Source organism: Pseudopodoces humilis, chromosome 23 (assembly GCF_049639895.1).
Source record: "Pseudopodoces humilis isolate 2021_Gansu_Grassland_sample_001 chromosome 23, ASM4963989v1, whole genome shotgun sequence".
Lineage (NCBI taxonomy): Eukaryota > Metazoa > Chordata > Aves > Passeriformes > Paridae > Pseudopodoces > Pseudopodoces humilis.
In genome coordinates this window covers 9,868,227-9,887,930 of record NC_142222.1, presented here as the reverse complement: position 1 = coordinate 9,887,930, position 19,704 = coordinate 9,868,227, and the positions used below count along the sequence as shown (strand labels likewise).

Below are 19,704 nucleotides of genomic sequence, written 5' to 3'. Positions count from 1 at the left end.
TAAACCCGTGGCCATTTGTGATGGGGTCAGCAGTAGCAAAGATTGAAACTGCTTGCTCTGCCCAGTCACTCCCTGGGGACACAAAGGACACTGTTCTGAAGGCTGAGAGGGGTCAGTAGAGACTGCAGTGGTGGGGGGGTGGGTGTTCAGCAGAGCCTGCAGAACGGTGGCAGCATCAGCAGTTCCTGGGATTGGCAGTTTCGGCACCTACAGGATTTGTTGTACACTGGAGACTGTTTAAATGCTTACGGGAGCTTTCACCACATCCCCCTCTCCTTTCTTTTCTTTTTCCCGCCAGTTCATAACCCCTTGAGTGCAAGACTTCCAGTGATTTGGCAAGGAGGCGTTTTGAAAGAGGAGGACTAGCACTTCCTCTGTTTATTGCAGGGGGAGGGCACAGTGCTCCAGGTGTAGTGTGGCCTGCACCACCAGCACCCTTTCATTGCGTACAGAGAACACTTGGGATGCATAACTGGAGCATTCCTGGGCAGCTGGGAGGAGTCAAAGACTCTTTTCTAGACTCCTCAATGTCTGCTTCTTCACCTAAACATATTTAGTATGTGTATCCACCTTGGTTTTAGGGGAGTTGATTCAGTCTCACTTGGGCAACTTGCTGCACTGAAAAGCTCACTCTGGGAATGGCACACTGCCAGCATTTACTTTCTGTCAAACTGTCCTTGACTGACATAACGTTAACTGCAAGTTGTCCTAAACAGGGCAGATGGAATCCAGAGACTGGGACTCAGAGGATCACCCCATGTTCTTTTGTGGGTTTCCATCCAGGCCTGAGTCTTGATTCCCTTACTTTATTCTGGTTTCAAGGAGGCTCACTGATACCATGGCTATGCACACTGCTTGTTGTCCTGTGGTGTATCCATGTCTACACTTGGAGTGTGTTCAGCCCGTGTTGCATGGCCAAGACAGGAGCTGAGCCAAGCTTTCCAAACAATAGCAAAAGAGGGTTACAGTCACTAAAAATAAAGTGCTAAATGCAATCCCTGGCTTTAGAGAGCATTAACATGGAAAGGTCACTGTGGAAAACTTTTGTTTTAATAGAGAAGTCACATTGATCCTCATGGCGTTTATCCTGAGGGATCTAACCTAGAATGTTGGATTGTCAGACATTTAGCACGTGCTGCACGCTTGACACGCAAGCGGAGTGACAGCAGGCAGACGTCCTGTGGCTCTGCTGCATGCCCAGCATGGGGGGCCCAGCATGATGATTTATGGGACAGGGCTGGATCAGAGGCTGCAGCTGAGGTATCCAGTGTGCTGGATACAGCTTGCTCAAGGACTTGGGATCAGGTGGAAGGGGTTTGACTTGGGAAGGAAGACACATTCTCCTTGTACAGAGGGTCATGGGAGAAACTTAAGACAAGGGAGTGCGTCAGCATGCCTGCATTGCCACCAGTGTGGAGCTCTGAGAGGCAGACTCACACAGACAAGTGCCTTTCTGTAGGATGTCATATGGCAGCCCCAGTCTTGGGGAATAAAATCCCATTGTTTCCCACTTGCAGCACATGGAGCAGCTCCCTGCTGCGGTAATTTGACACTGCCCCTGCACACAGTTCCCTTCTCAGGGGGGCTTACCAGCTGGCTTATCCCACTGTGTGGGCCACTTGGAAAAGCACCCATCCCCAAAACCATGGGGAGCAAAGGTGCAGCAGGAAACTGAGGAAACTCCAAGTTTCTGCTCCCAGTGCTTTCAGAGGGTATGTTGCAGTGCTGTCTGAGACAACTGTCTGTCCTTGCATTGCTTCTCTGTCTCTCCCTTGAGCCTTGATGTGTTGGGGTATCTTGGTGCTGCAGGCAGAGGTGTTTGCTGTGACCTGCAGTGGATGATCCAGGAGCTCCCAGGAGTCCCTTGGAGCTTGAGGATCTGCTGTATGTGAGTACCCTTTAGCAGCAGGCAGTTGTTAGCCATGGCCTCTTCAGGCAGGAGGTTATCACCCACAGATCCCCTCTGGAGAAGGTGTGAGAGTGCAGCTGACATGAGGCTGCGTGATCTCTGGGCTCACCAACCTGGGTGAGGCTCAGCCTGGTATGGGAGGCAAAAGGCTGATGTTGTCTGCTCCCAGATGCACCCAGGCCTCTAAGCCCATGGCTTATCTGTTTCAGTGAGGCCCAGGAAGGCAGCCCGGGGCAAGCAGGGCTCCATGTACTCCCTGAGGCAGGGAAGGCACCAGAGGAAGAAGCAGACACTGCACCCTGCGCGGGGACCCCGGCAGCACACGGCACCTGTCAACGGCGCAGACATCGATGAACTGGTAAGAGCCAAATTGCTCCCTGGAGACTGCTCACATCGTGAGTTGTGAACCAAACAGGTGGCACGCTTCCTCCCATCCCTTCATAGAGAAACACCCTGAATCCTAGTGGAAGCCCAGGCTGGGCTGAGTTAACAAAGGAGACGTATCCTTAAGGGCCTGCTACAGACGGAGCACAGATATGCCAGGCATCCCTCCCCAACCACTTTAACACATTGTCCCCCTGAGCAGCAGGCAGCCTGCAGCTTGTTAAAGGGTTTTAAATAGTATCCATATGTCTCTGCAGAGAGGTGGGGGAACTGAGGGGGTCCTGGATGGCCAGGGAATGTCAGCAATGCTGGACCCTTGCTCCCTAGCCTTGGCCATTTTCTGGCAGTTGTTGTCTGTATGGTCACTCCCCAACTTCCAGGACATAATTTGGCTGGTTTAGGTTTCACTTGATATTTAAAGGATAAAACCATAGGCTCCTGCACAAAGCAGTCTGTGCGTGCTGGGCCGGGGGAGCTGCACTGACTATCTCTAGGGAGCTACATGCCATAGGGGATTTGTGAGGATACTCCAGCCCCACAGCCACACCACAATGCCCTGCAGATCTGCCATCTAGTCTGTGACCAGCATTAGCGGTTCTGGTGTGTCCTGTCACTCTCCTTGCTCATGGTCTGTGGGCTCACTGCTGCTCAAGCCAGTCTCAGGGGCTGGCTTGTGTTCTGTGTTACACACTGGAGGGCAAACAAGCCCAGCATAGGCAGACATAGCCAGCGCAGATGGATATTCCAGTGGGGAAAATCTTACTGGAACAGCACACTGGCTCAGAGAAGAGGACTCTGACAGGATTTATCATGTTCCTGGGAAGAGAACGAAGCTGGGTCAGAATAGTGAGTGCCCTCTGCTGTGGAGCCTTCCTGTCATTCCATGTTTCCTCAGCTGTGATGTCCCACAAAACTGTGCTCTGGGAGCTGAGGGGATGTCCCCATACTGGGTGTGACCTGTGCTGGGTCCCTGGGCACATGACTAACCTTGTGCTGAGCCTGCTTGGGGCACCAGCTGCTCCTTTTTGAAATGGCACAGTCAGCTCTGCCAGGGCAGAATGGCAGCACAAGTGCTTCTCCATCTGCCTTGTGTGCTGCCCGCCACAAGCTCAAGAGAAGGCAGGGAGAGGGAATTCACATTCTCCATTTGCTGGCATTTATTTTTTGGCTGCTTGTTGTGGTCGTCTTGTCTTTGAACTTATTTTGAAAATGCCACCTGCCACCAGAGAGCTGGGCAGTTTGTGAGCTATTCCCACCAAGCTCCTGAATGGGGCTGCTCGCCTGAACTCAAGTCGCTGCTGCATGTCATAATCACAGAATGGCCTGGCTTGGAATGGCCCCTGAATGCATCTCATTCCAACCCCTCTGTCATGGGCAGGGATACTTTCCACTAGACCAGGTTGCTTCAAGCTCTGTCCAGCCTGTCCTTGAGCACTTAGAGAGACAGGGCAGCCACAGCTCCTCTGGGGAGCCAGTGCCAGCCCCTCACCATGTTCAGAGGGAGGAAATGTCCTGGCTGTGCTAAGAACTAGCTCCTTTGGCCTCAGAGCTGTTTGCTGAACCTCAAAGCCTGTAGCAGTTCCCTCCTTCCACCAACACCCTTTGTGTGGGCAGGTCCTTCAGACAAAGAGGACAGCACGTCGCCAGAGCCTCGAGCTGCAGAAGTGTGAGGAAATCCTCAGCAAGCTGATCAAGTACCGCTTCAGCTGGCCCTTCAGGTGAGGGCAAGTGGCGTTCTCCTCCTCTGTGGGCAGGACTGGCTTCAGGCAGTGTGGGGGTGTGGGCTGGCTGTGGTGCAGTCCTGCCAGATGCACCTGGGAGATTTAACGCTCCAAAAGCAAGTCATATCTGGGAAGAAGCTGCTCCAGAAGAAACCACCGTGTTCTCAGTCTTCTGCTGGACTGAAGCTGTGGTGCCCTTCTGAGGTGGCAGGCAAGGGGCTGGTAGGTGTTCTCTGCTGCCCCCAGGATTTTTGGACCACTGAGGTGTTGTGACTGAGGAAAGGTATGGGTCTTCCCCATGCCTGAACCAGCTCCCTGGGCTCCTGTGCTTCCCAGTCCAATATCATGGGGCTGATGTATATGTAACACTGTCGAGCTACTGCTTGGGCTTGTTGCACCACCATGGGGCTGCAGGTTAGGGGTGCACAGGGGTGAAGGGGTGGTGGGACCCCACTTCTCTGCAGTGGTGCCAGGGTCAGCATTGCCTTCCTATCCCTGTGGCCCTTCCTTTGGCAGGGAACCAGTGACCACAGAGGAAGCTGAAGACTACTTTGAGGTCATCAGCAACCCCATGGACTTCCAGACTATGCAGAGCAAGTGCTCTTGTGGCAATTACCGCTCTGTGCAGGAGTTCCTTTCCGACATGAAGCAGGTGTTCTCCAATGCCGAATGCTACAACCAGAATGGGAGTCACGTACTATCCTGCCTGGAGAAGACAGAGCAGTGTTTGATTGACATGGTGCACAAACACCTGCCAGGCCACACATATGCACGCAGGAAACGCAAGAAGCTCTCTGCCAGGTGCCAGGGACTGGAGGAGCAGGAAGGGGACAGTGAGTCAGAGCCCCTTGAACATTCCCGGGGGCGGAAAAGGAAGAAATGAGAGATGGGAAGGCTAGGGGGAGAGCCAGAACTGGAGCAGGCCTTCTGGTGCTGCCAGGCAGTCGGATGGGTTGTCTGGAGGGAGATGAGAAGCAGTGGGCACTTCTCTATTAATCCAGCCTTCCCTTGGGCCCATCCTAGTTTTAATTTTTCTGCAGTTTCCTCAAGTATTTGGTCATCCATTGAGTGGCAATGACTTAATGCTTCCTCCAAAATCCACAAAGCTCTTCATGAGTCTGTCCTGCCAGGAGGGGAAGGTAGGAGGGCAAGGGGAGGGCCTGGCCAAGCTTGTCTGGGCAGAGGAACACCAACCTGCTCCAGCTCAGGCACTGTCAGTTTCCTGGAATGAATCACTTCCTTGCCTCTGCAAGCAGCCAGAGCACGGTGGGATTGTCTGCTCCCAGTCATGTGAGCATACCAGCCTCAAGCTGGTGCAGGGTGGGGGATTGTGTTGCTCCATAGAATGACTGGGTGCCATCAGGCCATTGAGCTACTTGAGCTTTTATGTATATATTTTTATGGTGTTTATTCTGAGCCCCGGTTCTGGGCTGCGTGGGGCGAACAAGCACTTAGGTGTACCATGGTCCAGCTTTCACCAGCATCCCAACACCACTTCTCCAAGGTGCTCCTGCTTTCCCCTCTCCTTGGGGAGCAGTCCCTGGAGGTCTCAGTCCAGGGGAGGGCTCTGAGCTCAGCTCCCACCTGTAAACACCAAGAGGAGGCTCCCTGCTCACCTGGACCTGCATGCGATCATGCAGCCCTTTGAATGCCCCGAGTGCTAGCAGCAAACTGAAGAGTGTGGGTGTCTGCACAGCCCAAGGAGAGCTCCAAGGCCAGGGGAGCAGCAGAAATGTCCTGTGTAACTTTTTAAATTAATTTTTTAGTTGAAAGTGGCTTGTTTCTAGCTGTGATCTTGTACAAAGAACACCTGTAAGATACCCTTGTCTTGCTTTGGCACATGTACAGTTTATATAAAATCGTGTTTGCTTTATATCTTCCCCCTCCTTAAAACTCATTTTCCTATCAGTACCAGGAGGACTTTGTGGGGGGAGAGGGGGATCCCAGTCCCTCCCAGCCACTCTCAAGACATTTCATAGTAACACCATTGTTCCTGTGCTGTGGCCCAGCACCAGCTCCTACTGCCCCAGATGCTGAGTTTTCCCTAAGAAAAAGGTTTGTTTTCTCATCCTCTCTTCCTCTCCATCATGATAGGTTTGGATCATACAGTCAGGGCTTGAACGTCTTGTCCTAGAAATGTTTGATTTGGAAAAAATGGGCCATGGGGCTGTTCAGTGCTGGTTTTGTAACGAAGAAACAGAAGCAGCTGTTGTAGCTCCTGGGATTTGAGAAGAAGAGAATCATCAATTACAAATTGCAGCCTAGTTTTGTGAAGGTTTGGGGGTTTTTTAAACAGGTGCTTGTTTTTAGTTCTGGACTGTCAGTGACTGCAGTTGAGGCAAGTTTCCAGCCCCTTCCCTCTGTTCAGCCTCACTCCCTGCCCCACAGAATAGCACTGACATTTGTATCTCGCACGTCCCTTCAGAGGCTGTTTTGTCCTGTTTCCTAGAGAACATTTCCTGCAGGTCCTACACGGTGGATGGAACCTTTGGAACTGCACGTTTTCTAAAAATCAGTGTCATTTGGGGGGAGGGGGTTTCTGCAAAGGGCTTTACTTGTAATAAATTGGAAACTTAAGAATAAACATTATGTACTTGTGTTTGTAAATGTGGCTTGTGAGTTCTTTGTGAGTCCCTGTGTGGGATTGTCTGAGATGGCTCTCCTCTGCCTTCCCAGAGCCACCACTGGACATTTATGGAGCACAAATGGAGCTGTGGAGTAAAGGAATGGTGAGTCAGGATCAGATCAGCTTCCAAATCTCTGCTGGTGTGTTGTCGCCCTCCCCAGGGACAAGGAACAGGGCTGTGCTCTGCCTGCCCCTGGAGTGGGTAGCAGTCCTTGTTCCTTGTCCCCTGCAGGGTGCATGCAAGTGTAGCACTTGTCCTCCTGTTCCATTCAGGGTGGCACTGGCTACCCCTGGAGGGACTACAAAGAGTGATGGAGAGCTGGGATGTCTCTGCTCTTTTGCCCCAACATGGCCTGGCTGCCCTGAAAACCTCTTCCCTCATTTTGGGGAGTGTTTTGCAACCCAAGCCATGCTTGCAGTGAGGATTATTGCTGCTGTGTCTCAGGCCCCAATCCTGATCAGCAGCCCAGCAGGGACACTTGAGCTCCAAGGGCAGCATGGCTGGAGCAGTGATGTGCTAGTGCTCATGCCAGCTGTGAGACAAAGCGTTTAGCTAAAGCTTTGCTTGTTTCTGCTGGGAGGACAAGGGTTCCTGGGTGTCTTCATCCTGCTCCTCACTCCAGCGTGTTCCAGCCAGGCCCCATACTTCTGGGCAGGGAAATCCTGATGGGTTTGAGGGCTTGAAGGCTCTTGGTAATGGGCAGATGCTGTTTTCCTTGGACCTAACCCTTATCGCCTCCACAGGAGGTGGTTTGGCTTGCTGGCATGCAATAGGACCTGGGTGAATCTGAGTGACTCCAGCTGGGACATTTCCAGGACTCAGTGCAGAGATCTTGCAGCAGCATCTGCTCCAAGACCTTTTTGGAGACTTGCTTTTTATAGCAGCCCCTCCGTGGCATCAGTGCCCTGTGCAGGGCTATAAATAGCTGTCCTCACACCTGGCAGGGCAGTGTGGGGGCTTGGCAGGCAGCCGGGGCCCTGCTACCACCATCACCAGCCCTGCTACACCCGCTGCCTGCAACAAACCCTAGGGGCTCCTATGATTGCTGGGGTTCCAACATGGCCTTGGGAAAACTAGACCCAGCTTTGGCCCCCTGGGTTTCCTCTTGGGTTAATTCTCAATCATTAATATTCTGGGTAACGGGGCTTTTAGCAAATTCCAGACCACTGTGGCTTTTCTTTTGCTACTCAGACCTGGAGGGAGTGTCCATCCATGTGAGGGTGGATAAACTCCATGGCTCAGCAAGTGCCAGGAGTGACAAGACTCACCTGAGCTGGATCAGGACCTCAGGGTGTCCTGGCACCGTTCTCACCCAGCTAGCAGCCCCAGCTCAGCCTCCACAGCCATCCCAAGCCAGGCACGGCCCTGTGGGGCCTGGGCAGAGCTGAACCCCACTTGTTTCTTGCTGGGGGTTTATTGAAGGCAGGTGTTTGGTGCCCATGGGGCCGCTCTGAGGAGGATGGAGATGGGATGCAGGGATGAGGTTGGATGAGGGTGCAGAGAGGGAGGCTGAGCGCCACAGCATGGGGTTGTAAGAAGCTGTGACTAGGAGCCAGCAGTGTCCCTGGACCAATCCTTCCATGTGACATCTCCACTTTGCAAAAGGCTCTGCGGACCTGTCCTGGCCATGCTCAGCTCTCAGGACTGGCAGCCTCCAGTGGAGCCACCTGGGCTGCTGGAGCCGATAGTGGGCAGTGGTGGGCGCCAGTGGCCCCTCTTGGGCTCGATAGCAGGGGCCTGTTGGGACGGGTTATCTGGGTGAGCGCTCCAGACGCAGCTGCTCCTTGGCAAGTGCTGGGTGCTCAAGGGCAGCCTGTCCCCAGAGGTGCCGCCAGCCAGGCACCAGCACTGGGCCATGTGCCTGGTACACAAGGTGAACTGAGCTGGCTCTGGGCTTAGCACCTGGGGCAGAACACAGGGAGAACATGCAGCCCTGTGCCCCCTTCCCAGTCAGCCCCCGCCCAGAGCCATGCCCAGCTCCCCAGCTGGACTTTGGAGCCTGTCCCTCAGCCAATATTGACTCTCCTGCCCCAGGTCATGACTCTTTTCTCTGCCCAAAACAAACATTCCTGTGGCAGCCAAGGGAGCTCCAGAAACTGCAACCCACCAGTCCTGGGGCCAGGTAGGGTCTCTGCCCTAGCACCACCATCACCATCAGCCTGGGAAAGGGGCTGGATGCCCACCAGCACAGCCAGAGGTATCCAAATCTGGAGAGAGACGTTCAGTGTCCCCCCAGTGACACCACATGGGCACTAGGGGCTCCTTTGCACCTCTTCCACCACACCAGCTCCTCGGGGAGCAAAAAGGCTTTTCTCAGCTCACCTGACTTCTCCTGACTTCCCAGCATCCCAGGGGTGACAGGGAGTAGATTAAAGGTGCTTCATCACATCAGTCCTAGCATCCTGGCAGCACAAAGCCCTGGCACAACTCGATGGTGAGTGAGGGGCCCCAACTCCAGCGCCTGCCCCCACTCCAGCTATGGGGGGGAGTCCTGCCCTTATCCTCCAGCCACAGTTTGATAATCTGAACCCTAAGGGCTTCATCAAATGTGGACTGAGGGCTGTTGGGGTGAGCCAATGGCTGAGTGGGTGCCAGGTTGAGTGCTGGAGAGAGGGTCTGCTGCTGGATTGTTGCTCCCTGGACAAAGGTTGATCCTCCCTGGGGCCCAGCGCTGCCCAGCCCGCAGGCTGGCTAATTAGATGATGGGCAAGTCTAAGCATCACTAGAGTTGTGCTGCCCCTACAGGTCCTGCCTGCCACAGGCGCTGTGCTGCCTATGCCCCTGCCACAGCCCCCTGTCCACTTCTCTTCCCTAGCACTGGGAATCCCTGGCACATCCCTGGGGACAGCCAGGCAAAACAGCCCCACCAAACCCCTGCAGCGACAAGCTGGCCCCTGCCAGCACCTTAGGATGCCTCAGGGAAAGGTGGGCAGTTCCCTCCCCCCCCCCGCTCCGAGCCCCTGCAGAGCCACTCTCCTGCCCTCCCTGTGCCCGCCAGCCCTGCTCCCTCTGCCAGCACCACCAGCACCAGCTGAGGCTTCAGTTTCCCTCCGGACAATGGGGAAGGTGATCTGGGATTGTAACCAGAACAGGGGATATGGGCTGCCCAGAAGTTTCTATTACCTGCATCTTGGGCTTCTGTGGGGGACATCAAAGCTGAGCCCTCTCTGTCCCAAGGTCCTGTGCCCCCCAGCCCATCTCCCCAGCCCCTGGCCTTAAAGGGGGCCTCCCTGGCCCCTCTCAAGGCCCCTCAGCCTGGCACCGAGGCTCTGGCAGCTGATGGCACCAACACAAATCACCTTCAGAGCATGGAGTGGAAAAGATGATTTGTAAGTGTGACAGCACAGGAAAACCCTCCTCCTCCTCCTCTTCCTCCTCCTCCTTGCCAGGAGGCAGAACCAGCCCCAGGGAAGCCATGGAGGGGAACTGGATGGTGACACCCATCATGCTCCTGCCAGAGACAGAGGCAGCCTGTCATGGCCTGGCATGGCTTGGCCCGACGTGAAAGCCCCCAATCTGGGGTGGGGTCTCATGGGGGAGCTCTTGACCCCCTGGAAAGCCTGCAAACAGCACCAGGCTCGGATCAAATAACACATCCAGGGTTTATTGTTTTTTCCATTCCTCACAGCTAATGATCAAAAAAAATTTAAAATAAATTACAGAATTAAATAAACATGGATGGATTTTTCCTCTCCCTGGCCCATCCCCACCATCCCCCAAAGAAAGCATTAGAAGAGTCACTGGATTTGGCAACAGCAACAAAACAACCCCTAGGAAAAAGCAGCTACTTGTCAGTGAGTGGTGTGGGGGGGTCCTGCAGCCTTGCCCCCCTAAACCTGGGAGTGTCCCCCCTACCACCACACAGCCCTTGCCCCTTATCCATGAGGCCACTTCTCTCAGTGTGGGGGGCCGCCCCTCTCTCTAGACGTGAGTTGGGTTGTCCAGGTACGGGTCCGTCTTGGTCATGTGCAGCATGACTGTGGGGGCTTTGTAGTGGCAGTGTCCCCCACCACAGCTGACCCCGCTGCAGGGCTTGCCCCGCGTCCTCATGCCTAGCCGCCTGTTGCACAGGCTCTGCCAGGTCTGCAGCGTTTTAGAGCTCCACACCCACACCCCGCTGGTGATGCCCACTACCAGTGACATGAAGATCTTTAGCATGAAGACAGCCACAGTAGGCACAGAGGCCTCAAGGGAGCAGTTGGTGGCACGGCGGCCAGGCAGGCGCAGGCAGCCATGCTCCAGCGCCCGCAGCATCCAGTAATCCACGTTCAGCCGCTCGTAGAAGTAGCAGACAATGACACAGGTGGCTGGGACGGTGTAGAGGATGGAGAACACCCCAATCTTCACCATGAGCTTCTCCAGCTTCTCCGTGTTGGTGCCACCCGTCTTCATGATCTTCCGGATGTGGAAGAGGGCAACGAAGCCAGTGAGGATGAAGGAAGTGCCGATGACCAGATAGCAGGAGAGGGGGATGAGGACAAAGCCGGTCAGGGCGCTGACGTCCATGCTCCCCACATAACACAGCCCCGTGAGCTCATCCCCCGCCACCTTCCGCATGGTGAGGATGACAATGGTCTTCATGGCCGGGATGCCCCAGGCGGCCATGTGGAAGTAGCTGCTGTGAGCCTCAATAGCCTCGTGTCCCCACTTCTTCCCAGCAGCCAGGAACCACGTGAGGGTGAGGACAACCCACCAGAGAGAGCTAGCCATGCCGAAATAGTAGAGGATGAGGAAGACAATGGTGCAGCCTGTGCTCTCCAGCCCCTCCTGTATGATGTAGAGTTCACCGTTCTCCCGGTCACAGGCAATGTTCTCAGCCCCAGCCACAGAGCGGATGATGAAGGCCACAGAGTAGACGTTGTAGCACATGGAGAGGAAAATTATGGGTCTCTCAGGGTACTGGAAGCGGTGGGGGTCGAGCAGAAAAGTGAGGACAGTGAAAGCAGTGGAGACAAAGCAGAGGGTGGACCAGACAGCCATCCAGATGAAGGCGAAGTCCTTGTCTTCCCGGGACCAGTACACGTCCACCCCGGGGGAGCACCTGGGTGCACACGAGAGGCTCTTCTCCACATACTGGAACTTTTCAGGGTTGTCACAGGCCCCCAGCCCATTGGGTCTCCGTCCCTCAGTAGCGGTCCCAGGTGGCCAAGGCCGGGGGGCCACGGGCAGCATCCCCTGTCCCTTGTGTGGCTCGGCAGCTGAGGCATTTTCAGGAGCCTCCATGCAGAGGGCATTAGGGTCGTTCTTGGTGGGCAGCCTGCCACAGTCAAGTGACTCAGGCCAGCCGAAATTGAACTGTTCCATGATGGGGACACACTTGTGGCGGGCCTGCTCACACATGGGGCGGCAGGCGGGGATGCTGGCACTCACCTGATCGGTGCACATTGGTGCGTAGAGGGAGCAGAGGAAAAAGCGCAGGTGAACATGGCAGCCGTACTCCACCAGCGGGGCGAACTCGTGCAGCTTCAGGGCGGCCTCACGCTGGCTCTCGTGCCCCAGGAGGTTGGGCATGCGGGTCAGGTTGTACCCGATTCCCCGGCACATCGGGATGTCCACGGGCTGGCACCGCGCCGCGCGCCCCCGCGGGCCCTCCAGTCCCGCCAGCTCCAATCCGCGACCGCCCACCCCAAAATGCCACAGCACCCACAGGGCCATCCGCAGCCGTGCCGCCGCCATCGCCCGCCGCCCGCACCGGCCCCGCGGCTGCTACAGCTCCGCCATCGCCCGGCCACGCTGCCCCAGCCGCCACGGGGCCGATCGCTGCGCTGCTGGAGGCGCCGCGCCAGGGCAGCCCCCGGCCCCGGCCCGCGCCATGCGGCGGCGGCCCCGCCGAGCGCCCCGCGCCGCCCCGCGCCCGCCGACACCGGCAGCGCTCGCTGAGCACCCCCGCCCCGCCCCGCCCCGCCCCGCCCCGCCGGGCGTGCCCGGGGAGGGGCCGGACGGGACGGGGTGGGGCGAGGGGCGGGACCCAGGCGGGAACCGGCACAGGGATCCGCGCGGAGCTCCGCAGCTCTCGGGCCCCGGGGATACGCGGGCGGCGGGAAAGCAGCCACAGCCACACGCGCACACACACACGTGCACAACACGGTACATTTACACAGGCAGAGACACACACGTGCGCGCTCTCGCACACGCTAATGAGCACGTGTCCACGTGCACACACACGTAACACACACAGACAGACATGCACACGCTGCCACACATTAATACACGCGTGCACCTCTACATACAGGCATGTGCACACTCTAACGTGCACATGCCCACACACACACACACCATCGCATACACACAATGATATGCACTAACACACAGACATACCTACACACTAATGTGCACATGCGAACGCACATTAGCACGCATACCCATACCGTGTGCATGTCCATGTGTACGCACACATACAGTCACACGCACATGCCCACGCCCACACAGACAAGCACAAACACGCCAACACGTGCACACATACAAGCACACACATACGCTAACATACACGTGCACATGCACCCACAGACGCACATGCACATCCACACACTGCCAGCCAGGCCCTGCACACCCACAGAGGTGTGCACTAGCACGTATGTCCACACATACAGCTGGGCACAGGATCGCTCACACGTGACCTCACGGCTGCCCATATCTGCCGGGTGCTGCCAGGCCCCCGTGTGCTCGCAGGGTGTGCATGAGCAGCACACCTGGGCACAACCCAGGGCTTGTTGTCTCTGGGGGAGGGACCCTCTTCCAGGGTGACGTTCCTCAGTTTGGGAACACAAACAGTCCCTTTGGTGCCGCCACTGAGAACTGGGGAACTCACAGTGCGTGGCACACGATGCCTGTGCCCCTAGGGCTGTGGACGAGGTAGGACAGTGGAGACTCCGGGAAATGGCTCAGCTCTAGTTCCCACAGCACAGGCCAGGACAGTCGTGTCCCGGCTGAATGACAATTCAGGGCAGGGGACAGCAACGTCACTGTAGGGCCAGGGCAGCTCCTGGGAGATGACATAAGTCAGGGTGGTCAAACCAGGGCTGCCAGACCCCAAAATCCAATGTCCCACTCACAGGGTGACAAATTACACCCAAGGCATGGGGAGGTGTTACAAACACTCTAGGGGTGACAGCACCCCTGTGGACAGGCTGTCCTCACAAGGCCACCATCACAAGGTGCCATCAGTAGCCCCCGACTCCTATGAGCCGCCAATCCCAGGTCAGCCCAGGTTGCTCTGTGCCATCTCGAGCACCCCTTTTGGAGCAACTGATCCACCCCGGGGTGATTTAAGCAGGATCCCTTGAGTGTCCTGCGGGACACCCAACATCCAGTGCCTGGCTGGCACCAGGGGGCCCAGGCATTCCGCCATTCCCAGGCATCCCCACAGCCTTGTGATTTCTTTAGTAACAGCATAACAACCTGTCAGCACGGCCCCTAATCGCTGACACCCACTGTGCAGGATCCAGGCATCCCAGTCCTGCACTATAGGGAAATTCCATGGGAACTGCTTATCGGGTATGTAACGGAATGGGAGATAAGGCGTCTCTCTCTGGAATTTCGCTCTAACATGAGGTGTCTGCAAAATGGGCTCCAGGGCCCTGGGAAAAGGGTTATTGGGGGATATCTGGAATGTTGGGAGGGCTTTGTCACCTTGGCCACCAGCTCTGGGGTGTTCCAGAAATCACTGTCCCATGTGCCCAGTGACACGAAGCAGCTTCAGGAGGCTTTGTGCCATGGGTTATGGCCACACGGTCTAAGAAATGGCTGCTTGGGGGTAGCTTGTGCTGTGGTGCAGTCCTGGGGACAAATTGTCTTGCATGACTGAGCAGCAAAGTGATGGGGATGGAGGTGACATCCTCAGTGTGCTGGGACTTTTCCCTGGATCCCTCATCCGTGCACTCCCAGATCCAGGGCACGTGTCCTGTGTGAGGTGAAGGACTCAAGGCTGTCACTGCCACCATTCCAGGGGACCCCAAACACAGTTCTGGCCACTGAGGCTTCCCTTCAGGTAATTGTTTGCTAAGGAAAGCTGGGAAGCATCACCTGGAAAACCTGAAATGTCTCAGTCTCAACCCTGGCTGGCCAGTGAAGGTCCTGGATGGATGGTGAGCACAGGCAAGGGCTGGATGTGACCCGGGGCACCTAGCCCCACCTTTCTAGTTCACCCCCATGGGTGCCCTCCACCAGGTCTATGAAAGATTAAAAGGGGGGGGGGGGGGCATAAATAAATATATTTTAATTTAATTTTGCTTTAGTATGTAAAACCGTTGCTCTTGGCTTCTGTTACTGCAACCTGGCCAAGGGCAACACAAGCATTTTTGGAGTCAAGGGGCTCCTTGTAGAGGTGTGGCTGCCCCTCACCTCTGCCTTGTGCCTTGGGGTACTCCTCTCTCACCTCAACCCCCTCAGGTACTCCACGGGGTCCTCAAGCCCTCTCTGAGCCTCAGGGACCTTTCTGGAGCTTCATCCCACCCTAGAGGTGGGCAGGGGGTAGCGGGAAGTACCATCAGCATCCCAAGCCTTGTCCTTGCATTGCCCCACTGCCTGTGCCTCATGGAGAAGTGACCTGTCCCTGCCTGCGCGCACGCCTGGGGAACGCGGGGACGGCGGGGAGGGGGCACTACACGAGTGGGGACATCCCGGCCACGCACAGAAGCCGAGATCTCCAGCAGGTCTGGAAGCCCCACAGTAAAAACAAGAACCTCAGGTAGAGCAATACGGAGATTTACAGTCTTGGAAGTGGCCCTGCGCTGCGGATCCAAGATCAATAGCAGAAAGAAAGGGCTCTCAGAATTGCACAGGAATCCTGCCCGGGAAGCGGCCAGGCAGGCGAGCGGGACGGATAGCCGGAGACCGGGAGCCTGTGGTTCCTGGCAGAGCTTTGCCCCATTTCCTTTCTTCCCGTCAACAGCGCCTGAAACCTGTGCGAGAGCCTCGGCAAGGGGAGGGGATGGAGGGAAAAAATCCTCTGGATGACCCCCCCCTCCCCCCCCCCCAGCTACAGGGGGGCTGCAGCAGTGCCCCTCTAGCCAGCCATGGGAGGGGGGAGGGTGTCTTTCTGGGGGGAAGGGCTTGAGGGATCCCCTTGGCACCAGAGATGGGGACAGCCCTGGTGGGAGTCAGGGAGGGGGCAGTGGGGGTGTGGAGGAGGTGATGGAGCACAGGAGGGGGTGATGGAGCAAGAGAGGAGGCAATGGATACGGGGAGAGGGAGGAGAGAGAGGATGGGGAAATGGAACTGGGTGGATGATGGAGTAGGAAAGAGAGCTATGGAGGTGGAGAGGGAGCAGTAGAGAGAAGAGGGGGTGAAGAAGCTGTAGAGGGGGTCAACAGAGCCTGGGAGAGGGTGATGGAGCAGGGAAGGGAGTGATAAAGCTGGGCAAGGGAGGAGGTGATTGATTCAGGGAGGAGGTAATAGAGCTGGGGAAGGGCAGTGAAGGCTGGGAGGTGTCAGTGGGGCAGGGGAAGGGGCAATACGGCAGGGGATCAGAAGATGGAGTTGGGGAATGGGCAATGAGTTTGGTAAGGGGGTGCTGGAACCATGTCAGGACAGCGGGTGCTGCTCTGCCCAGCTTTGGCCAGGGCAGCAGGACTTGTTGCAGGGAGGTGAGGGGCTCCATGCCAGCACTGCCCTTGCCTCTGCCTTGGGGATCCCCCAGATCCCCAGTGGCCCCAGTTCCCACCAGTGCCTGGCTCATAGAGAGGCAGTGGCTGGGGCAGGGAGAGGAATCCACCTTGCAAGGACAGGCTGTGTCCAGGGTGAGCCAGGGCTCCAGGCACTCCATGCCCTCCCTGCCAGCTTGGAGGTGGGAGATGGCACAGTCCTGCAGAGATCTGGGAGGGATAATTTTCCCTTCCTGAAGAATTTCACAGGAATAGCTGTGCAAAAGGCCAGTGGTTTCAGTTTCAAAAGGATGCCATGCAAGGCTGGATGGGCTGGTGAGCAGGTGGGATGGGTCCATCCTGGGAGCTACCCCTGGGCCTGTGGGCTGGCACCCACCTGGCCAGAGAGGCAGATTACCCCTGCCCTGGCCACCATCTCCTTGGGGACACCAGGAGTGATCCTCAAGCTCCTCCTACCCCTGTGTGATGCCAAAGCACATGCATGTGCAACAGACTGCACCCACCATAGGAACAACTGAGCTCTGGGCCCCTGGGCAGGTTCTGTGCCATGGGCAGGTGCAGTAGTGGGGGGGGTGGGGGAATGGGGATTTCAGGGTCTGATCCCCAAACAAGCACGTGGAGCACAAACAGCGTCCCCAGGCAGTGTCCCAGTCACCTCCTGGCCTCTGGTTCTCTGCAGTTGTTTTGTGGTTACAACCCAGCCCATGGTGCAAAGACACTATGGCCAGGACTCAACGATGCAGGCTGACATGTGTGACATTACCAGGGATGTTCACTGCAGACTTGTCACCCCATCAACCCAAAGCTGGGGACTTGTGGGTCCTGCTGCCAGCCAGCCCTCCCTCCCCAGCCCTGGCCACAGGATCCCTGGGCCGTGAAGTCCCCGTTCACCCAGCAGTGACCCCAAAGCAGGGAGGAGACACATGCCTCAAGGGCATGACCTTAACCTCAGGATCCCTGGGAGCCTGAGGGATCAGCACATGGATGGGGACCATATGCAGCTGTGGGACACAGGGGATGGGGCAGAACGACAGTGGTGTGTCCCAGGGGAGCCGTGGTTGGGAGAACAAGGGATGAAAAAGGACAATGTCCCCACCTCACCCACAGTATTTCATCTGGTGAGTGTGGTGGCAGCACAAGGGGCTGCTTTCAGCTCCTGGCAGCACTGAGGCAGCACTCATCCCCAGCAGTGGGGACCTCTCCCATCAAAGGGGAACCTGGATTGAGCCATGTCCCACCTCCCACCTTGTTCACCCCTGCAGACCCCTTCTAGGGGGACAGGAGCTAGGTGAGCCCTGGCAGCAGGCATTCACTCTAAACCCTACTGCTGGCAGCAGCTGCAGATTGGAGCAGCTGCCTGAGAGAGAGAGGTGAAGGGTTGGAGTTCCTTCCCATCTGGCTCAGCCTCGGGAAGAGCTGCTCATACTCCTTCATGCTGGGCCATGGAGCCATCATGGGCCACCCTGGGTGATCTTCAGTGCCCACATTGTTTCCTGGCAGCCCCAGGATGGGCCGAGGAGGTTCCTTGTGCTGGGAGCAGGTGCTCCCAGACAACATCCCAAGCCAATACAGGAGCCCTTGCACGCCAGCCCTGCTTGCCCCCTGAAGTGAAGTTCCTTCCCCAGTATCCCCCATCCTGGGGCGGGTGCCGGCACCAGGTCCTTGTGCTCACACGCACACTCAGCCCTTTCTTCAGCCTCAGCCACAGGCTCGGTGCTGGCAGGAGGCTCCATGCTGCACAATGCACCTCCTTGTTTGCCCAGCCCAGGGCTGGCTTGTGGGGAATGGCAGGGAATCGCCTCCATTTCCTGCTGGAGTTTTATTACATTCACCGTATAAATAAATAAATACGATCCAGAGGAGAAGAGGAGAAACACGGGGCAGGCTGGAGCCAGGCAGAATTCAGGCTGGGAGGGAGGGGGCAGGAGATGCCCCATAGCAGCTGTGTTCTGGGTTGTTCACGCTCCCTGGTCCTGCTTGCCTTTCCAAGGAGCAGCAAAATCCAGGAGGCAACTGCCCAGTCAGGGACTGTGGTCACCAGCCCCACTACTAGACTGGAGGAGAAACCTTCTCCCAAGCAATTTGGGAAGAGTGGGAGCCCTCTCAAGCCCTGCCACCTCCTGATGAATTTCTGTATCACACTGAATGATGCCATAGGCCAAGAACCTCTGCACAGGTTCAGGCTTTTACAGAATCACAGGCTGGACACAGTCAAAGCATCCCCTGGGAAGAAGGAACATCCTTACAGAGCTGAGCCCCAGCCCACCATATGCTGCAGGAGCAGGGAGGGCTCTTGGAACCTGCTAGAAATGGTTTTATCACACCACTGACTTAGCAAAGCTGCCCACTTGGTTGCCAAGACCAACCACACGTCCCCAGTGCAACCTCAGGCTCTGTCACCTGTCATTTCCCCGAGGTGCCCCCACAGCCATGGAAGACTTTCTCCAGGTCCTCACCTGCTGGTAATGCCATTAGTGCTGTGGATCTCCAGCTGCATGCACCAGGAGGAAGAATCCTGGCTTTTCCACAGCTCTTGGATTGGGTTGGTGTCAGCTCCCCCAGCACAGCTGGGCCCAAGTGCAGGGGGAAGGCAGGAGCACCCCCAACTGATGCTCTCCTGTCTCTGATACCTCTGGATGAGCATTTCTCCTTCCAGTTACTGTACAGTTATCAGTGCTGGGAAGCCCCATACTGCATTTCCTTTCTTCCCAGGCCCCAAACACCTTCTAGTAAACGGCATCCCAGTCTATGTCAGGAAGTTGGAACAAAAGGATCTTTAAAGTCTCTTCCAATCCAAACTACTCTCTGATTCCATGGAAACAGCCCATACTCAGGCATCATTTTGATAGTTCCTACCCAAGGTTGGGTCACTCCTTGCTCTGGACAAACCATCTGGCACCAGCATCCTCCTCCCTGAGCTCGTTCCCCCTTGAGTACTACTTCTCCTCTCCAAGTGGAGAACACTAGAAGATCCTCAGCTCGCCAGAGGAGAAAGAAGAAAGTTCCTCAGACATGTCTAATCTGTTCACCAGAGAGCTACTACAGTGCAACAATTCCATTCCCACTTTCCCTGGGCCCTCTCTGAAGAGGAGCTGCTGTGGATGAGCTGCAGCTCAAGGACCTGAGTTACCCAGAGCCTTATTTCTCAAAGAACAGAGCCTGATATCCTGGCAGGGCCAGCTCAAGGGACACGGAATTTTGACAAGTTTAGGACAAAGAATTTTCTGCTCCACTGGATGTGGACCCAGAGCCCTTCTGCCCGTCTGCCTCCCATCACTCACAGGGTTTGGGTTCATGTCCAAATGGGAGGTTCCTGAAGTGTCACTCTGCTCTTCATTGTCAAAAGCTGGTCAGATGGGCTCTGACACCCCTCAGGGATCAGAAAACCCCTCACATGCCTGGTCCTCCCAAACACTCCACTGGGAAGTTCAGACCTGATTCCAGTCTTCCTGCGGGAGATG

At 56.3% G+C, this 19,704-nt stretch overlaps 2 protein-coding genes across 2 annotated transcripts in view; one reads left to right on the top strand and one right to left on the bottom strand.

The window, feature by feature from the left end:
* Window positions 1-6,621, top strand: part of BAZ1B (bromodomain adjacent to zinc finger domain 1B) — a 39,989-nt gene extending 33,368 nt beyond the window's left edge. The window contains exons 17-19 of the mRNA XM_005525900.3: window positions 2,119-2,267; window positions 3,908-4,011; window positions 4,531-6,621. Coding sequence (XP_005525957.1) covers window positions 2,119-2,267; window positions 3,908-4,011; window positions 4,531-4,897 — 620 coding nt within the window. The 3' untranslated portion in view covers window positions 4,898-6,621. The remainder of the gene's footprint in view (window positions 1-2,118; window positions 2,268-3,907; window positions 4,012-4,530) is intronic.
* Window positions 6,622-10,224: 3,603 nt separating this feature from the next.
* FZD9 (frizzled class receptor 9) lies at window positions 10,225-12,356 on the bottom strand. Its single transcript, XM_005525899.3, has one exon. The coding sequence runs from the start codon at window positions 12,315-12,317 to the stop codon at window positions 10,563-10,565; it is 1,755 nt and encodes a 584-aa protein (XP_005525956.1). The 5' UTR covers window positions 12,318-12,356; the 3' UTR covers window positions 10,225-10,562.
* Between the last annotated feature and the right edge of the window lie 7,348 nt (window positions 12,357-19,704).

What these genes read in the sequence shown, in the direction of transcription:
- FZD9 (XM_005525899.3), bottom strand. Translation starts at nt 12,317, where the DNA reads ATGGCGGCGGCACGGCTGCGGATGGCCCTGTGGGTGCTGTGGCATTTT.